Source organism: Hemitrygon akajei, chromosome 9 (assembly GCF_048418815.1).
Source record: "Hemitrygon akajei chromosome 9, sHemAka1.3, whole genome shotgun sequence".
Classification (NCBI taxonomy): Eukaryota; Metazoa; Chordata; class Chondrichthyes; order Myliobatiformes; family Dasyatidae; genus Hemitrygon; species Hemitrygon akajei.
This window is the reverse complement of record NC_133132.1, coordinates 31,283,776-31,302,758: the sequence shown is the minus strand read 5'-3', so window position 1 is coordinate 31,302,758 and position 18,983 is coordinate 31,283,776. Positions and strand designations below refer to the sequence as shown.

The 18,983-nt window shown below is 43.2% G+C and overlaps 1 protein-coding gene across 5 annotated transcripts in view; it reads right to left on the bottom strand.

Annotated features, from left to right (window-relative positions):
- Positions 1 to 844: 844 nt before the first annotated feature.
- LOC140732995 (sialate:O-sulfotransferase 2-like) overlaps positions 845 to 18,983 on the bottom strand; it is a 450,507-nt gene continuing 432,368 nt past the window's right edge. For all 5 annotated transcript variants that reach the window (XM_073055731.1, XM_073055733.1, XM_073055735.1 and 2 more), the window contains 2 exons: positions 15,317 to 15,677; positions 845 to 3,907 (listed from right to left, as the gene is read on the bottom strand). In XM_073055731.1, the coding sequence (XP_072911832.1) occupies positions 15,325 to 15,677 (353 nt within the window). In that variant the 3' untranslated portion in view covers positions 845 to 3,907; positions 15,317 to 15,324. The remainder of the gene's footprint in view (positions 3,908 to 15,316; positions 15,678 to 18,983) is intronic.

Here is an 18,983-nt window from a genome sequence, read left to right as displayed (position 1 = left end):
CAAGAAGGCAACACCCAACATCAAAGGTCCCCACCATCCGGGCCATGCCATCTTCTCACAGCTACCATCCAGCAGGAGGTACAGACGCCTGAAGTCCCACTTCGCCAGGGTCAGGAACAGTTACTTCCCCTCAATCATTCCAACCTGTACAACCCTAATCAGTACAACAACACAATGACGCTACGATCACTTTATAGTCAGATGGACTATTTTGGTTCTAATAGTGTAATTTCTTGTAGAAGTTGGGTATAATTTGTGTTTTCTCATGAATGCTGTTTACAAACAGCGAGTGGCCATCACGGTCGTTTCTCTCGTGATCCCAAGACCCCTTTGGACGTTGTTAATCTGGAAAGCCGCGAGTTTGATTCTCTGACTTATTGGATGAGAGAGGGTGTGGATGGTGGAGGGGGTGGGGGGGAACTCTCTCTCTTGGATGAGAGAGGGTGTGGATGGTGGAGGGGGTGGGGGGGAACTCTCTCTCGGATGAGAGAGGGTGTGGATGGTGGAGGGGGTGGGGGGGAACTCTCTCTTGGATGAGGGAGGGTGTGGATGGTGGAGGGGTGGGGGGCAACTCTCTCTCAGATGAGAGAGGGTGTGGATGGTGGAGGGGGTGGGGGGGAACTCTCTCTCGGATGAGAGAGGGTGTGGATGGTGGAGGGGGTGGGGGGGAACTCTCTCTCTTGGATGAGAGAGGGTGTGGATGGTGGAGGGGGTGGGGGGGAACTCTCTCTCTCGGATGAGGGAGGGTGTGGATGGTGGAGGGGGTGGGGGGGAACTCTCGCTCGGATGAGGGAGGGTGTGGATGGTGGAGGGGGTGGGGGGGAACTCTCTCTCTCTCGGATGAGAGAGGGTGTGGATGGTGGAGGGGGTGGGGGGGGAACTCTCTCTCTCGCTCTCTCTGGTCTCGGCTCACAGCGAGGACTAGGCCTGGAACCACGGTGTCGGCTGTTTGCAGCCGCCGGAGTGAGCGGACTTCACCAGGGGCAGCATCCAGAACAGAATCGGAGCTGCCTTCCCAGGGTTTGGTTTCTCTTGGAAGAAGCCAAGCTCTGTTGTGGCCGACTACAGATTTTATTTTGGCAGCACCAATAGACTCAGGCTTCAAGCTGCAGGTCGCTTGCTTTTCAGCCGCCGCGGGAGGAGGCGTCCGAGCTGTCGCGCTCGACCGGGGACGACATAGCGCAGTTGTGGTCGACTGAAGATTGAAATTGGACTGAGGGGCCTGGACTATATTTTCTGGGTGTGTTTTACTGATATTCTTTATGAACCTGTATATGTGAGGATTGGGCCTTTAAGCCATGGTATCGCCTAGTGGGCGGCTGGTGTTGGGGTGGGTCGACATATGAAATTGGTGGGCTGGGAGATCTGGACTATACACATATTTTGCGTTGTCGTATTTTGACTAATATTCTATATGTGCTTGTATATGTGAGGACTGTGCCTCAAATCCGCGGATTCACCAAGCGGGAGTCAGGCGTCGGGGTGAGAACTGGGCCATGTCACTGGGCGGGTGGTCAGATGATCTCGGTGGGCTGGTCTGCACGATATACATGCACATTCTGCCTCGTTGTATTTTACTGATATTCTATGTTGATGTATGTGTGAGGACTGGGCATCATGTCGTGGGGGGGAGGACGTTGGTGCTCTTATTCTGAGTGTGTGTTCTTGTGTGTGACTTGGCAATGTGTTTAGCACCTTGATCCGGTCTCCTTTGGTGATATTCACCAGCATTCATGGACGGTTGAATGACAATTGAGCTTGAATCTGATGCTGTGGCAAGTTTTTCATTGTTCACACATGGCCTTGTGCTTGTAACAATAAACCTGGCTTTGACTTTGACATGCAAAGTCTATAAAATTGAAGGTGTGCTTGTGTCTGAGCACACAAACATAGGGTCCCCCACACCCTTGAGTCACAGCAGTTATAAGAGAGATAGGGATATCTCTGATTACCACCTTCTTATCCAGCACATTCCCAGTTCCAGGAATATTGTCAGCAAAATAACCATCATGAATGTCTCCAAGCAATCACTACAAGCAACAAGCAGAGCAATTATTATTCAACACTTCATTGGCAACACCTTCTGACCCCAAAGTCCTTTTGTCCAAATTGGATGTTTTCTGGTGGCCAGACCTACTCGATATATTGATTATTTTTAATCAAAATTTCTAGTTCCGCTACCTTGCTACCCATGGAAACTAGAATTATAAGTTATAAACAAGATTCAAGTTTCTCTTTACTTTGATCACCAATTCCTCAGGAAATACCATTCCTCTTTCCAGTTGTCCTTGACAACAGTGGTGAATTCTGGGAATGACTCACTTCTTTGACAAAGGAATTTTACTGATGAACAAGACTAGCATTACTCTGAAATTGCACTCCTGTGTGCTGTCGCTTTTTTTAATATATCTTGTATTTACTGTGTAGAGATGGTTTATTAACATAAAAGGTCTTAATTTTCCCCGGCAATCCCACCAAGATCACGCCATAACCTATGTGTAACAGCATCGAGAATATGGCAAATCTGACACAGTGAAATCCTGCTGCCTTTGAGAAAATCACACTTAATTGATGAAAGCAGACTGGGCTGGGGTTTAACATTCGATATATTTTCAAGAAGTGGTGGGAACATGTCATTTCCAAAAAACCTTTACATTATGGGCAAGTTCCTACATTGATCACTGTACTGATGGCTGACTTCTGTACCAGTGTAAAATTCATCAATTTTATCACCTTCACCACTAGCTTCCACTAGTTCTTGTGGACCATTTTTGACACTTCTCTCCCTCTTCCTGATCTCTGATGGAAAGGTACCTGATCTTTGTGCTTTATGACTCTATGACTCTCTGTCTCCATTTTGGGAGACAAGCTCTCCATTGATATTTACTATAAACACCGACTCTCACAGCCTCTTAGACTGAACTTCTTCCCATGCTCTCTGTCTCCATCTCAGGAGACAAGCTCCACTATAAACTCACTGACTCCCACATCTCTTCCCACCATGTCTCTTGTAAGGATAACATCCCTTTCTCTCAATTTCACTTCCTCTGCCAAATCTGCTCTCAGTATGGGACCTTTCTTTCCAGGTCATCTGAAATGTCCTTTGTCAGGAAATGTGGCTTCCTTTCTGTGGTGGTTGGCGGAGTCTGCTCTCACATCTCGCCTGTTCTGTATTTCGACTCTCACCCCACCTCGCATCAGATAGAGCGGTTTCCCTGGTCTTCACCTTCCACCTTGTGAGCCTCTGTACCCAACATTTCATCCTTTGAAATTTTCACCAGCTGCCACGAGATCACATCAGCAGCCACATCAACTCCTCCCCACCTTGCATTCCCTTCACCGAGGATTAATCCTTGTCCTCCTTCGTGACTTGGGATACTCGCAAATGAGTGGGGACAATAACCATCAGAAATGATCACCATGGTACTCAATACCCTTGTTTCATCTCATCCAAACAAGGGATTAGAGGTGGCACATCCGAGCAGCAGTTGGCGTAATTATTACAGCTCTAGTGGCCCGGGTTCAATTTCTCTGCACTATTCCTTAGCACTATGAATTAATCTGTTGTCTATGCATGTACATTTTTCTCACTCTCGTTGCAATGTAGGCCCTTATTCTAGAATGGAGAATAAAGAAGTTCCACCACTAGTGACAGATCACCAGCCTCTTGTGTCCATTTTCAATCCCAGGAAGAGAATTTCAGTGATGACTGCTAATCGGTTATAACTTTGGGCACTTTTCCTAGGAGCCCACTCTTATGACAGAGTTCAAGGACAACAAACAACACAGCAATGCTGATGGCTTGTCACATTTTCCACTATTGGCAATTGAGGAAGAAAAGTCTTCATACTGTGACCAGCAGAAGTGTTCCACATCGCTTTGGTGGACCAGTTGTCGGTAAGAAATTCTGAAACATAAAGGGAAACAAGGAATAACCCAACATTGTCAAAAGTCTGTGAAATCACTATACAAGGTAACCCTATGTTTCCAGAGTTCTCGATTGTGGTTCCCTCTAAACTGCGTACCAAAGTGTTAGAGAATCTGCGTGAAGGACACCTGGGTGCAGTCAAGATGAAGAGTCTCACCCGGAACTACAGTATGTGTGGTGGCTGGGAATAAATAAACAGATTGAAGACTTGGCCAAATGATGTTCCGGATGCTAAAGATTTCAAAATGCCCCCCAACAGGCACCGCTACACCCACGGGAGTGGTTGTCATCACCATGGCATAGGGTACATATTGACTTTGCTGGAGCATTCATGAACTCCGTGTTTCTGATTGCTGTAGATGCTCATTTGACATGGTCAGAGGGTATACTAATGAAGTCATCCACCTCAGCAAAGACTATCTCCACTCTGGGGGCCAACTTCACCAGAAATGGCTTACCAGCACAAATTGTGAATGACAACGGACCACAGTACCTGCCCGAAGAATTCCGTCTGTTCATGAAGAAAAATGGCATCAGGCATTTCAAGTCAGCTCCTCACCACCCAGCAACGAATGGGTCAGCTGAAAGGTTTATCCAAACCTTCAAGAAGTCCATTAAAGCAATGGACAAGGAGGGCATTTTTCTAAAGCTCAAGGCGGACAACTTCCTTTTTGTGTATCTGAACTTTGTTCATACTACAACAAATCAAACACCTGCAATGCTGTTCATGAGCAGGAATCTGAGATCTCGCATAGACGTCCTGAAAGCAGACCTCCGGAGGACTTTCAACGAGTTGCCAAGTGAAGCAGCAAGGAGCTTCGAGATTGGACAGGAAGTCCTGGTGGGTGATTACCAAGAAGACAAGTGGACACCCGGTAGAACAGCTACAAGAACTGGCCCACTGATGTTGGAGATTAGAAATAGAGGTGTCATGTGGACCAGATACCGGAAGCTCAACCGAAGAACACACCTGAGCTGATTGCATCCAATAATATGGGCACTTTATAGTCACCTGACTTACCTCTCAGTGATGCTCATGTCACTGACAGCAATGTGCCACCAGAAATTGAGGGTGTTATCTTAGACAAGACACCTGCCAAACCTGATGCAGGTCCACAGGCGCTACCCTGGAAGAAACAGAGAACCACCCAAAAGACCGAACCTTTAGAACTGTGAAGTTGTAATGGACTGTTATTGTTAAGGTATGTTTATTTGGAATATGTGTTTATGAAAGGGAAATTCAATGTCTTGTACAAATACGGTTTTTTCATTGCATTAATCTAAAGGGCAAGGAAGTTTAATATATGGATTTATTTATTTATTATAGATTTATTTAAGCCATCTCCCGCATGCGTGCTTTTTTTTAGTATATCTGCAGGTGTGCAGACTACAGATCAATAGGTTAATTTCCTCCCATATTCCTACATTACTTCAGTTTGTACCGCTGTACTTTGCACCATCTTGTTTTGTGTTTGTCAGTGTACGTATTCTTGAAATTGTCATTCCCATGTGTAACTGTCAGTTTCACATGGGCCAGGAAGTTCATTGCACCCTGGTGTATGAAACAACAAACTGAACGTTTCCTCTGATAGTTCAGCATAGATAGCATCTGTTAGCAGGTAGTCAGTGCAAAGTTGAACAGTTTCTGAGTTACCGGCTGCTTAGGAAGAGGTGGAAGATCAAACCAAGTGCTGGAAATCTAAATCCAGTACTCAGCTCGGCAGTGCTAAGCCATTTATTCTGCAAACCCAACTAAACTATAACACAAAACTGTTCATTAATGGATCTCAAATGAGCATTTTTAGCTTTGAAAAAAAAATGACAGCACAGCAGGAGTCCATTTCGTCCCGTCCTTTCAATTTATCTGCAGCTTTATCTAGTTCAAATTTAATTACTTTCCTAATCCATTCATGTAGCTTCTCAAAGAAAATCGCATGGAAATGAGTGTTTTATTGAGTTACCTAATGTAAATAATTGACCCCAATTATATCAAAGTTTTCTCTCCTCTCTTTCTGTTTCACTTACATTCTCTTTCTCTCCCTCCCCGCTCTCTCTCCCCCCTCCGCCCACCTCTCTTCCCCCAACAAAGGCTCTGCATCATATGAGTGAGGTAAGATCTGCCTCCATGTCTATAAAATACACTGATTTCATTCTAACATGAGTCACCACAGTTTGGCAGGCAGTGGTTGATCGTTTCTGAAAGGAGCAGGAAACAGCCTGTGATATCCTGTCACGTTAAATACGTTGATCATCCCAGATGTTCTTAGTGAATGAATTTGCCAGGCTGAACTCTAAACAACAGCCCATAATCAATTAATATTATGAGGAAGGTGTGGAAGAGCAAGACAGTGACTGTGTTCTCAATCAAAGCAGGGATAGGTTTGCACCTGATAAACCATTGGTTGCCTGTTGTGGTGTGATCCAGATGGGTGGGTGTTGGTTGACATTAATAAGTACATGCTTTCTCTCAACTTGCCCCTTCTCTTCCCACCCCCTCCTCGGTAAAAGGCTCTTGGCTGGTTCCTGCCCATGTTCATTCCAACCAATCAGAGTCGCCACTTTTCTCTGCAACTCAGCTCCAGATTTGACAGTCAAAGAAAAGCATTAAAACGAGAGGCAAAGGTCCAAGTCCAGTTCCTGAATGTCACAAAGCCCATGGACCACTCTGATATCTCCTTCCACACTGTCCATGGACCACATTGATATCTCCTTCCACACTGCCCATGGACCACACTGATATCTCCTTCCACACTGTCCATGGACCACACTGATATCTCCTTCCACACTGTCCATGGACCACACTGATATCTCCTTCCACACTGTCCATGGACCACACTGATATCTCCTTCCACACTGTCCATGGGTCACACTGATATCTCCTTCCACACTGTCCATGGACCACACTGATATCTCCTTCCACACTGTCCATGGACCACACTGATATCTCCTTTCACACTGTCTATGGGTCACACTGATATCTCCTTCCACACTGTCCATGGACCACACTGATATCTCCTTCCACACTGTCCATGGGTCACACTGATATCTCCTTCCACACCGTCCATGGACCACACTGATATCTCCTTCCACACTGTCCATGGACCACACTGATACCTCCTTCCACACTGTCCATGGACCACACTGATATCTCCTTCCACACTGTCCATGGACCACACTGATATCTCCTTCCACACTGTCCAGGGGTCACACTGATATCTCCTTCCACACTGTCCATGGACCACACTGATATCTCCTTCCACACTGTCTATGGACCACACTGATATCTCCTTCCACACCGTCCAAGGACCACACTGATATCTCCTTCCACACTGTCCATGGACCACATTGATATCTCCTTCCACACTGTCCATGGACCACACTGATATCTCCTTCCACACTGTCCATGGGTCACACTGATATCTCCTTCCACACTGTCCATGGACCACACTGATATCTCCTTCCACACTGTCCATGGACCACACTGATATCTCCTTCCACACAGTGACAAACTCCAGTTCCTGAATGTCACAAAGCCCATGGACCACACTGATATCTCCTTCCACACCGTCCATGGACCACACTGATATCTCCTTCCACACAGTGACAAACTCCAGTTCCTGAATATCACAAAGCCCATGGACCACACCGATATCTCCTTCCACACTGTCCATGGACCACACTGATATCTCCTTCCACACTGTCCATAGACCACACTGATATCTCCTTCCACACTGTCCATGGACCACACTGATATCTCCTTCCACACTGTCCATGGACCACACTGATATCTCCTTCCACACTGTCCACGGGTCACACTGATATCTCCTTCCACACTGTCTATGGACCACACTGATATCTCCTTCCACACCGTCCATGGACCACACTGATATCACCTTCCACACAGTGACAAACTCCAGTTCCTGAATGTCACAAAGCCCATGGACCACACTGATATCTCCTTCCACACTGTCCATGGACCACACTGATATCTCCTTCCACACTGTCCATGGACCACACTGATATCTCCTTCCACACTGTCCATGGACCACACTGATATCTCCTTCCACACTGTCCATGGACCATACTGATATCTCCTTCCACACTGTCCACGGGTCACACTGATATCTCCTTCCACACTGTCCATGGACCACACTGATATCTCCTTCCACACTGTCTATGGACCACACTGATATCTCCTTCCACACCGTCCATGGACCACACTGATATCTCCTTCCACACAGTGACAAACTCCAGTTCCTGAATGTCACAAAGCCCATGGACCACACTGATATCTCCTTCCACACTGTCCATGGACCACACTGATATCTCCTTCCACACAGTGACAAACTCCAGTTCCTGAATGTCACAAAGCCCATGGACCACACTGATATCTCCTTCCACACTGCCCATGGACCACACTGATATCTCCTTCCACACTGTCCATGGACCAAACTGATATCTTCTTCCACACTGTCCATGGACCACACTGATATCTCCTTCCGCACTGTGACAAACTCCAGTTCCTGAGTGTCACAAAGCCCATGGACCACACTGATATCTCCTTCCACACTGTCCATGGGTCACACTGATATCTCCTTCCACACTGTCCATGGACCACACTGATATCTCCTTCCACACTGCCCATGGACCACACTGATATCTCCTTCCACACAGTGACAAACTCCAGTTCCTGAATGTCACAAAGCCCATGGACCACACTGATATCTCCTTCCACACTGCCCATGGACCACACTGATATCTCCTTCCACACTGCCCATGGACCACACTGATATCTCCTTCCACACTGCCCATGGACTACACTGATATCTCCTTCCACACTGTCCATGGACCACACTGATATCTCTTTCCACACTGTCCATGGACCACACTGATACCTCCTTCCACACTGATATCTGCTTCCACACTGTGGTAAACTGAAGCTCCTGAATGTCACAAAGACCATGGGCCACACTGATATCTCCTTCCACATGGTGGCAAACTCCATCTTTACTTTGTCACAAAGCTACGAATCACACTGATACCGCCTTCCACACTGTGGCAAATTCCGGCTCCTGCAGGTCACAAAGCCCATGGACCACACTGATATCTGCTTCCACACTGTGGTGAACTGCAGCTCCTCCACACTAATATCTCCTTCCACATGGAGGTAAACTCCAACTTTCCTTTGTTAAAAAGCCCATGGGCCACACTGATATCTGCTCCACACTGTGGTGAACTGCAGCTCCTCCACACTAATATCTCCTTCCACATGGAGTGTTACGTCCCCGTGACATGTGACAGTGGTGTTCTTGTCACGTGACAGGTGTTGAAGCTGTACTGGACTTGAGGTAATGGTCTTGTGATGGTGGAATGACGTCATTTTCCTGCCAGCAGAGGTCATGTGACAGTTCTTTTTTACAGGGTTTAAAAGGAGGGCCCCTCCCTGTGAGGAGGGGCAGTTTGTGGCTGGATTTGCCATGTTGACCTCATGCCACTGCGTGATTTAATGTTATGACCCAGTTTAGTTGAAAGATGAAGTTTTATCTAATGCCTAAAGTTTAAAAGGTCATTGCCAGCAGTTTCTTTATAATACTGCTAGTTGAGAATCAGTGGAGAGTGAAGATCAGAGTTCGGGAGTTAAAAGATTGAGGAGAATCGATTTCGATGGTGAAACAGGTTCGACCTTGTTTGATCCCTATTCGGAAGGAATTCGTTGACTGTTCTCATGTTAATCCCTGTGAATAATAGCAGAAAGGATTGGGAACAGTTTTGTAAAGGAAAGGTCAGTGCCTTTAAGCCATTTCATTTCCATCTTCGTGGGAGAAGTAGTTCGCCTGGGAATTGCAACAACACGATGTGAAAAGAGAATTTAAATCATCTTAAAAAGTCTCTCCCTTAAATGGACTGTAAGCATTTTGAACTTTTGCAATTCCTTGCTTTAAGAACTGTTTAAGCTGCTGCACAGCAGCTGATTTCCAGTTACGTTAGTGATTTGTTTACTTTTGGGGGTCTGTTTTCAGTGTTTAATAAACATGTTATTTGTTATAAAAACCCCTGCCTCACTCATATATTTATTGTCGCTTGAATCCGTAACATAAATATGGGGCTCATCCGGGATTGGATCATTTGAGTTTAAATGCTTGTTAAATTTTGGATCGGTGTTTTGGAAAAGGGGAATACTCGATTCTTTTGTTTGATTGGCTTGTGAGTGGTATTCGGCCACAATGAATATTGATGAGTTTCTGGCTTCGCCAGACATGGAGTTGTTAGCGAAGGCGAAAAAAACTGAGGTGTCTGAGATAGCTAGTAGATTGCAACTTAAAAGTATTTTGAAGACTACATCAAAGGCTGTAATACAGAGAAAAATCACGTCACACTATGTGGATTCGGGTGATTTTGATGAATCGATTTTAGAGTCGTTTCCAATAAGTAATCTGGAGATGCAGTTGCAAATCGAGCAAATGAAGTTGGAGCGTTGTAGGTTAGAAGCTGATCAGAAAAAAAGGGATTTTGAATATGCAATGATGGAATTAAGGTCTGGGAATCAGTCTTCTGGTTCTAGAAAATCATTTGTTGCTAGTCAAGAAATTAAATTGGTCCCTCCATTTAGTGAAGCAGATGTGGAAAGATATTTCCAACATTTTGAAACGATTGCTCAGATTTCAGAGTGGCCAAAAGATAAATGGTCAGTGTTGTTATAGTGTAATTAAAGGCAAAGCACAACAAGTTTATACAGCTTTAACTGCTGCGCAAGCACTTGATTATGATATTGTGAAAAAGCATTTTTTAAAAGCATATGAATTAGTCCCAGAAGCGTATAGAGAAAGATTCAGAAGTTTGAAGAAGTCTGTGGAAAAAACTTATGTGGAATTTGCCTATGATAAAGCTGTGTGTTTTGAGAGATGGGTTTCTTCTAAAAATGTAAATGAGGACTATGATACATTGAAAGAGCTGATTTTAATGGAGGAATTTAAAAGAAGCATTCCTGTTGAAGTAAGGACCTACTTAAATGAGAGGGATACTGATACATTGCAGGACTCTGCTAGATTAGCTGATGAGTGTGTTTTAATCCATAAGAATAAATTTCCTCAGGGCAGAATTTTTAAGAGGAAAAATAACACAGAGACTCAAGGTAAATGAGCAATTAAATCAGAAGTTAATGGGAAAGGTAAGGAGGAAGGAAAACCTGTGAAGGAAAGACAGTTTGGTCTTATTTGTAACTATTGTAGGAAGCCTGGCCATGTAATAGCTAACTGTTTCAGATTGAAAAAGAAAGAGAAGGAAGCAGTTCCAGATGCTTGTGTGTAACATACTGAAGCACCTGTAAAATTACAGGGTTCGATAAACACAAATGAGGTTTTGTTAGAGTCTGACCAAGTTAAAAAGGGATATGATCATTTTATAACTGAAGGGTTTGTATCCTTGAAAGAAGGATCTACTCTGGTGCCAATAAAAATCCTTAGGGATACTGGAGCTTCTCAATCACTGATGTTAGACAGTGTATTGAAGTTTAATGAAGAGTCTGATACTGGTGAGGTAAATTATATAAGAGGTGTTGGGAGTGATTTTATGCCTGTACATTTACATAAAGTAAATTTAAAGTCAGGGTTAGTTACAGGATTTGTTGAAGTAGGATTACAGCATAGCTTACCTGTGAAGGGTATTTCTTTATTGTTAGGTAATGACTTGGCAGGTGGACAAGTTTTTCCTGAAATGCATTTGACAATGGAGTCAGAGGAACCAGAGATGAATTCTAACACAGATTCTTCCTGTGTTGTGACTAGAGCTATGGCTAAAAAGATTGATGCGCAGAATGAGGTTGTTACTCATGACTGTTCAACTCAGGATTCGAGTTTTGAGGATGTGTCAGAGACTTTCTTACCTTCGTGGTTTGAACAAGATTCTTGGAGTAGGTCTGTCTATGAAGATTTATCTCTGTCTCGGAAGGAGATGATAGCAGAGCAGAATAGAGACCCTGAGATTATAAAATTAAGAGAACAAGCTCTACTAGATAGTGAAATTGAGAAGGTGCCAGTAGGATATTACTTGGAAAAAGGAGGGTTGATGAGGAGGTGGATTAGTAAGGAAATACACACTAATTTGTTGGACTATGTTTTGAAATTTAAGGACAGGTTACATAAAGCTTGAAGCTTAGCCAAGGAAAATTTAAAATTGGCTCAGGAGAAAATGAAAACTTGGTATGATAAAGAAGCTAGGATGGGGATGTTTAAGCCTGGAGATAAGGTGTTGGTTCTTTTCCCAGTGCAAACAAATCCTTTATAAGCTAGATGTCATGGTCCTTATGAAATTGTGTCTAAAATTAATGATGTGGATTACGTGATAAAAACTCCCGATCGTAGAAGGTCAACACAACTTTGCCATATAAATATGATAAAACCATATTTTGAGAAACAATCTGATACTGTGACTATTGTGGTTAGTGAGAATGAGTTTGATTTAACTAGGAACATGATAGATGATTCATCTGAATTTCATTCTAAATCCAACATTGTTTCTGTCAGGTTGCCAAATTCAACCATTCTGGAAAATATTGATGAGAAATTAGCACATTTACAGCTAGAGCAGAAACAGCAGGTGAAGGAATTAATTTTTAAATATAAGGATTTGTTTCCAGATGTTCCGAGAAGGACTACTATAGCTTCACATGATGTAGATGTTGGAGATGCCAAACCTATTAAACAACACCCATATAGGATGAACATAGAAAAATGTGAACTTGCTGAGAAAGAAATTAAATATATGTTAGAGAATAATATTATTAAACCTTATAACTCGAATTGGAGTTCACCCTGTGTTATGGTGCCAAAACCAGATGGTTTTGTACGGACTATAGGAAGGTGAGTGCTGTAACGAAAACAGATGCATATCCAATTCCTAGAGTAGATGACTGTGTAGATTAAGTTGGAAAAGCAAAGTTCCTTACAAAGATTGATTTATTGAAAGGGTATTGGTGTGTTCCATTAACGGACAGAGGTAGAGAGATTTCTGCATTTGTAACGCTATCTGGGTTATATGAGTATAATGTTCTTCTATTTGGGATGAAGAATGCCCCAGGTACTTTCCAGAGGATGATTAACTCTGTGATTCAGGGATTGAAAAATACTGATGCTTATATTGATGATTTAGTGACAGGAAATGATACTTGGGAAGCACAAATTATTGCAGTGGAGAAATTGTCTGAAAGGCTTTCAAAAGCTAACTTAACTATTAATTTAGCTAAGAGTGAATTTGGACATGCCACTGTGACTTACCTTGGTTATGTTGTGGGTCAAGGTAAGGTAGCTCCTGTTCAGGCAAAAGTTCGGGCAATTTTAGAGATTCCCACTCCAACGGGGAAAACTCTCAGAAGATTCTTGGGAATGGTAGGATATTATCGAAAATTTTGTAAGAATTTTGATAATGTTGCCCTTCCATTAACTAACCTTTTGCAGAAGAATGTGAAGTTTGTGTGGACAGTGCCTTGTCAAGAAGCATTTGGAAAATTGAAAACAATGATATGTCAACAACCTGTGCTTAAGGCACCTGACTTTGAAAAACCTTTTTCATTAGCTGTAGATGCTAGTGATGAGGCTGCAGGAGCAGTATTAATGCAAAGGAATGAGGGTGATGAGGTTGATCATCCAGTAGCTTATTTTTCTAAGAAATTTAATAAGCATCAAAGAAACTATTCGACAATAGAGAAGGAATTGTTATCTCTTGTTTTAGCTTTAGAATATTTTGAGGTATATGTTGGTACAACTCAAAAACCACTTATTGTTTACACTGATCACAATCCGTTAGTGTTTCTGAGTAAGATGAAAAACAAAAACAGAAGATTATTAAATTGGAGTTTGATGTTACAAGAGTACAATATTGTGATAACTCATATTAAAGGTAAAGATAATGTGGTTGCTGATTGTCTATCTCGATGTTGAATGTACAATGTATTTTTTTATATGGAGTGGTTTTTCTTTACAATTGTAACACTCCTACTGTATTGTGAGTTGTAAGATGTTATATGATGATACTGTATTGTATATTATGTATGTTATAAAATTTATATACTTGTTGTTCTTGTAAATAATTGTTAAAATTTTTGTTCTTGTCAGACCAAAAATGTTTTTTTGGAGGGAGGTGTTACGTATCCGTGACACGTGACAGTGGTGTACTTGTCACGTGACAGGTGTTGAAGCTGTACTGGACTTGAGGTAATGGTTTTGTGATGGTGGAGTGACGTCATTTTCCTGCCAGTAGAGGTCATGTGACAGTTTTTTTTTACAGGGTTTAAAAGGAGGACCCCTCCCTGTGAGGAGAGGCAGTTCGTGGCTGGATTTGCCATGTTGACTTCATGCCACTGCGTGATTTAATGTTATGACTCAGTTTAGTTGAAAGATGAAGTTTTATCTAATGCCTAAAGTTTAAAAGGTCATTGCCAGCAGTTTCTTTATAATACTGCTCATTGAGAATCAGTGGAGAGTGAAGATCAGAGTTCGGGAGTTAAAAGATCGAGGAGAATCAATTTCGACGGTGAAACAGGTTCGACCTTGTTTGATCCCTATTCGGAAGGAATTCATTGACTGTTCTCGTGTTAATCCCTGTGAATAATAGCAGAAAGGATTGGGAACAGGTAAAGGAAGGGTCAGTGCCTTTAAGCCGTTTCATTTCCATCTTCGTGGGAAAAGTAGTTCGCCTGGGAATTGCAACAACATGACGTGAAAGAGAATTTAAATCGTCTTAAAAAGTCTCTCCCTTAAATGGACTGTAAGCATTTTGAACTTTTGCAATTCCTTGCTTTAAGAACTGTTTAAGCTGCCACACAGCAGCTGATTTCTGGTTACGTTAGTGATTTGTTTACTTTTGGGGGGTTTGTTTTCAGTGTTTAATAAACGTGTTATTTGTTATAAAAACCCCTGCCTCACTCATATATTTATTGTCGCTTGAATCCGTAACAGGAGGTAAACTCCAGCTTCCCTTTGTTACAAAGCCCATGGGCCACACTGATATCTGCTTCCACATGGTGGCAAACTCCAGCTCCTGCAGGTCACAAAACCCAAAATCATACAAATGCCTCCTTCCACATTGTGGCAAACTCCAGCTCCTGCAGGTCACAAAACCCAAAATCATACAAATGCCTCCTTCCACATTGTGGCGAACTTCAGGCAGTCACCCATCCTGGCAACACTCCACTTCCTAAAGGTTGCTTCCTGGCATAACCACACTATACAGTTACTGACACCCTCAGCTGTTTCTATCCGGTGACTTCTCTCTAGATGCTGGAAGCACCTAGGAAGCTAATAGCTGTTGAATATTAAAAGAAGCCACCCACTGTGGGAGAAGGAGTACCGACCGGGGAAGGAGAGAACACAGCTATGTCCCAAAAGCATTTACCAACAAAATCATCTGGGGGCGTAATCCTCGGGAACACCAGCTAGGTTTCTCAGCTTGAGGGCCACGTCTACAGTCTTGACAAAAGCATCAATCATTTTCCTCATCTCTGGAGTGTAGGGATCATATTCCAGTTTCCTGAGGCCAGAGCGTTTGAAGTTCCCATCCTTCTGGCTCTCCACACAGAGCAGCCTGTCGTCGGAGACACTGAGGCCCAGGATGCACACCATCTTTTTCAGCTGGTTGAACAGATCGTGCTTCAGATCTTCATAGTGGACCACAAGGACTTCCTTGCCGTACTTTAACCAGTCGAGAGTGTGGGATGCCCACCAAGGTGCGTAGTTCTTCACAAACTCAGGCCATTCTGTAGAACAAAGGAAATCATTAAATATAAAAGACCACTTTGGTTTAATTCATGACAACACATTTTCAATAGGTGACGGTTCGAGAAGGCAGCATTTATCATTGAGGATCGTCACCATCCAGGACATGCTCTCTTCTCATTGCTACCATCAGGCAGGAGGCAGAGGACCCCTGAAAACACACACTCAATGTCTTAGGGACAGCTTCTTCCTGTCTGCTATTAGATTTCTGAATGGATCATGAACCCATGAACACTACCTCCTTATTTGCTCTATTGTTGCACTAGATATCTATTTTTTAATATTTCTTTTTATAACTTATTGTAATTTTATGCACTGTACTGCTGCCACAAAACAATAAATTTCATGACAAAATCTCAGTGGCGACTTTATTAGGTACACTTCATTAATGTAAATATCTAATCAGCCAATCACATGGCAGCAACTCAATGCATAAGAGCATGTGGCCATGGTCAAGAGGTTTGAACATCAGAATGGGGCAAAAATGTGATCTAAGTGACTTTGACTGTGGAATGATTTTTTGGTGCCAGACAGGGAGGTTTGAGTGTCTCCGAAACTGGGATTTTCTTGCACAACCATTTCTAGAGTTGACAGGAGATCGTGCAAGAATCTAGTGAGCAGGAGTTATGTGGATGAAAACACCTTACTAATGAGAGAGGTCAGAGGGGAATGGATAGACATTCATTAATGCAGTTGTCTAATCAGCCAATCATGTGGCAGCAACTCAATGCATAAAATGTGTAAGCATGGTCAAGCGGTTCGGTTGTGCTCATGCCAGATGTCAGAATGTGACAAAGAAATGTGATCTAGGTGAATTTGACCATGGAATGGTTGTTGGTGGATTGAGTATCTCAGAAACTGCTGAACTCTTGGGATTTTCATGCACAACAGCCTCTAGAGTTTACAGAGAATAGTGTGATAAACAAAAAGCATCCAGTGAGCTGCAGTTGTCTGGGTAAAAATGCCTTGTTAATGAGAGAGGTCAGAGGAGAATGGCCAAACTGGTTCAAGTTGACAAGAAGATGACTAACCCAAATAGCCACCCGTTACAACAGTGGTGTGCAGAAGAGCATCTCTGAACGCACAGCACGTTGAACCTTGAGGTGGGTGGGCTACAGAACAGACATACTGCACACTCAGCGGCCATGTTACTAGGTACAGAAGGTACCGAAAACAGTGATCACTGAGTGTAAATTGAGTGTTGATAACCCAGGGAAATTCTGAATAAAACAACTGAGAGAAACCAGTGACAGAACTAAAAATAACCATTTGCTCTTTTCCATGCCAAAGTTGCCAGCAAACTGTTCTCAACTTGGTGTCACAGCTGACTGGCTCGGAGTGGGCTGGGACAGAGCCAGTGTTGCACCTTGCTCTGTGATCAGATGTACCAGAGCAGATGCCGGAGTTGGCCATTACCTCCCCACTGAACCATCGGAGACAGAAGCTGTTTCATTAAGCAGATTCGGGGCAATCCACCTTGTGTAATCACAGCACATAAAGCTTTGCTTTACAACGGCCCTGAGGAGATCGTAAAACTAATGTCATGGAACAGTGTGACAATTTTGCCGACACTTCAGTCATGTCAAAGGGAACAGCTGGGGCAACACAGCTGGAGCTGTACGACAAGGCAGTGGTCTTAGTCAAGTCTGTATGATTATTAGAATATATGTACTGGAACATTCCTGCCCTTGCAATAGAATGTCAAGATCAATTAAATTGTGCTTAATGTTATCTTTAACTAATTCAGACCCATCAACTTAATGGTTTCCATCTCAGCTTGGGATCTTCCAACACCTGTTACTACTTCTGTTCCATGGCTGGAATTCCATCTGCTCCCTCTCTCAGCATCACTGCCTTGAGTGGAGGCTCCAATGTACAGGATCAAAGAGGCTGTAGACTCTAGACGCAAAACTCCCCACCACTAAGGACGTCTTCACGAGGCAGTGCCTCAGGAAGGAAGCATCAATCATTTCGGACCCTCACTGTCTTGCCCTCTTCTCATTACTACCATCAGGGAGGAGGTACAGGAGCCTGAAGATGCACACCCAATGGTATAGGAACAGCTGCTTTCCCTCTGCCATCAGATTTGAAAGTTGAAAGTAAATTTATTGTCAAATTACACATGGTATAAGAAACCAATTACTACACTGAGATTCATTTTCTTGCAGGCATTTGTAGGAGAGCAAATAAATGCAACAGAATCTATGATAAACTGCACAGAAACATTGCTGAGCGGCCAGTGTGCAAACAAAGACAAGCTGAGCAAATGTACACCATAAACAAATAAACACTCCCGAGAAAGTGAGCTGGAGAGTCTTAAAGAGAGTTCAGAACTGTCCGTGAACTCACAAACTATCACTATTAACGTAAACCTCGCTCTTCCTCTTTCACACTAATTATATATTCATTTATTATTTTACCTTACAACAATGTTTTATCTCAGATACTGTGTTTCAGCCACAACATAACAAATTTCACAACTTTTAACAGTAATAATAAACCTAATACTGATTCTTCACTCACACAAATGCCAGAGGTGGTGTGATACGTGTCACTCGAGTATTGTAAATGTCACTGAGGTGGTGTGATACGTGTCACTCGAGTATTGTAAATGTCACTGAGGTGGTGTGATACGTATCACTCGAGTATTGTAAATGTCACTGAGGTGGTGTGATACGTGTCACTCGAGTATTGTAAATGTCACTGAGGTGGTGTGATACGTATCACTCGAGTATTGTAAATGTCACTGAGGTGGAGTGATATATGTCACTCGAGTATTGTAAATGTCACTGAGGTGGTGTGATACATATCACTCGAGTATTGTAAATGTCACTGAGGTGGAGTGATACATGTCACTCGAGTATTGTAAATGTCACTGAGGTGGAGTGATACATGTCACTCGAGTATTGTAAATGTCACTGAGGTGGTGTGATATGTGTCACTCGAGTATTGTAAATGTCACTGAGGTGGAGTGATACGTATCACTCGGGTATTGTAAATTTCACTGAGGTGGAGTGATACGTGTCACTCGAGTATTGTAAATGTCACTGAGGTGGAAATCTGCTGCCACTGGAACATGCCAGGACTCGCTACACACTGGCTATGAGCAAAGCCAGCCATGTCAATATGATCCCATACGTCACAATCTAGTCAATCTCACTTGGATGAGAAAATGGTTGGTTTGGGAAACCGCTTTGTCTCAACAGCAGATGTTCTATCGTCTTTGAGTAAATGAATCACATGTCCCTTACAAATTGGGATGCATCCTATCATGATCTCTAAATGAA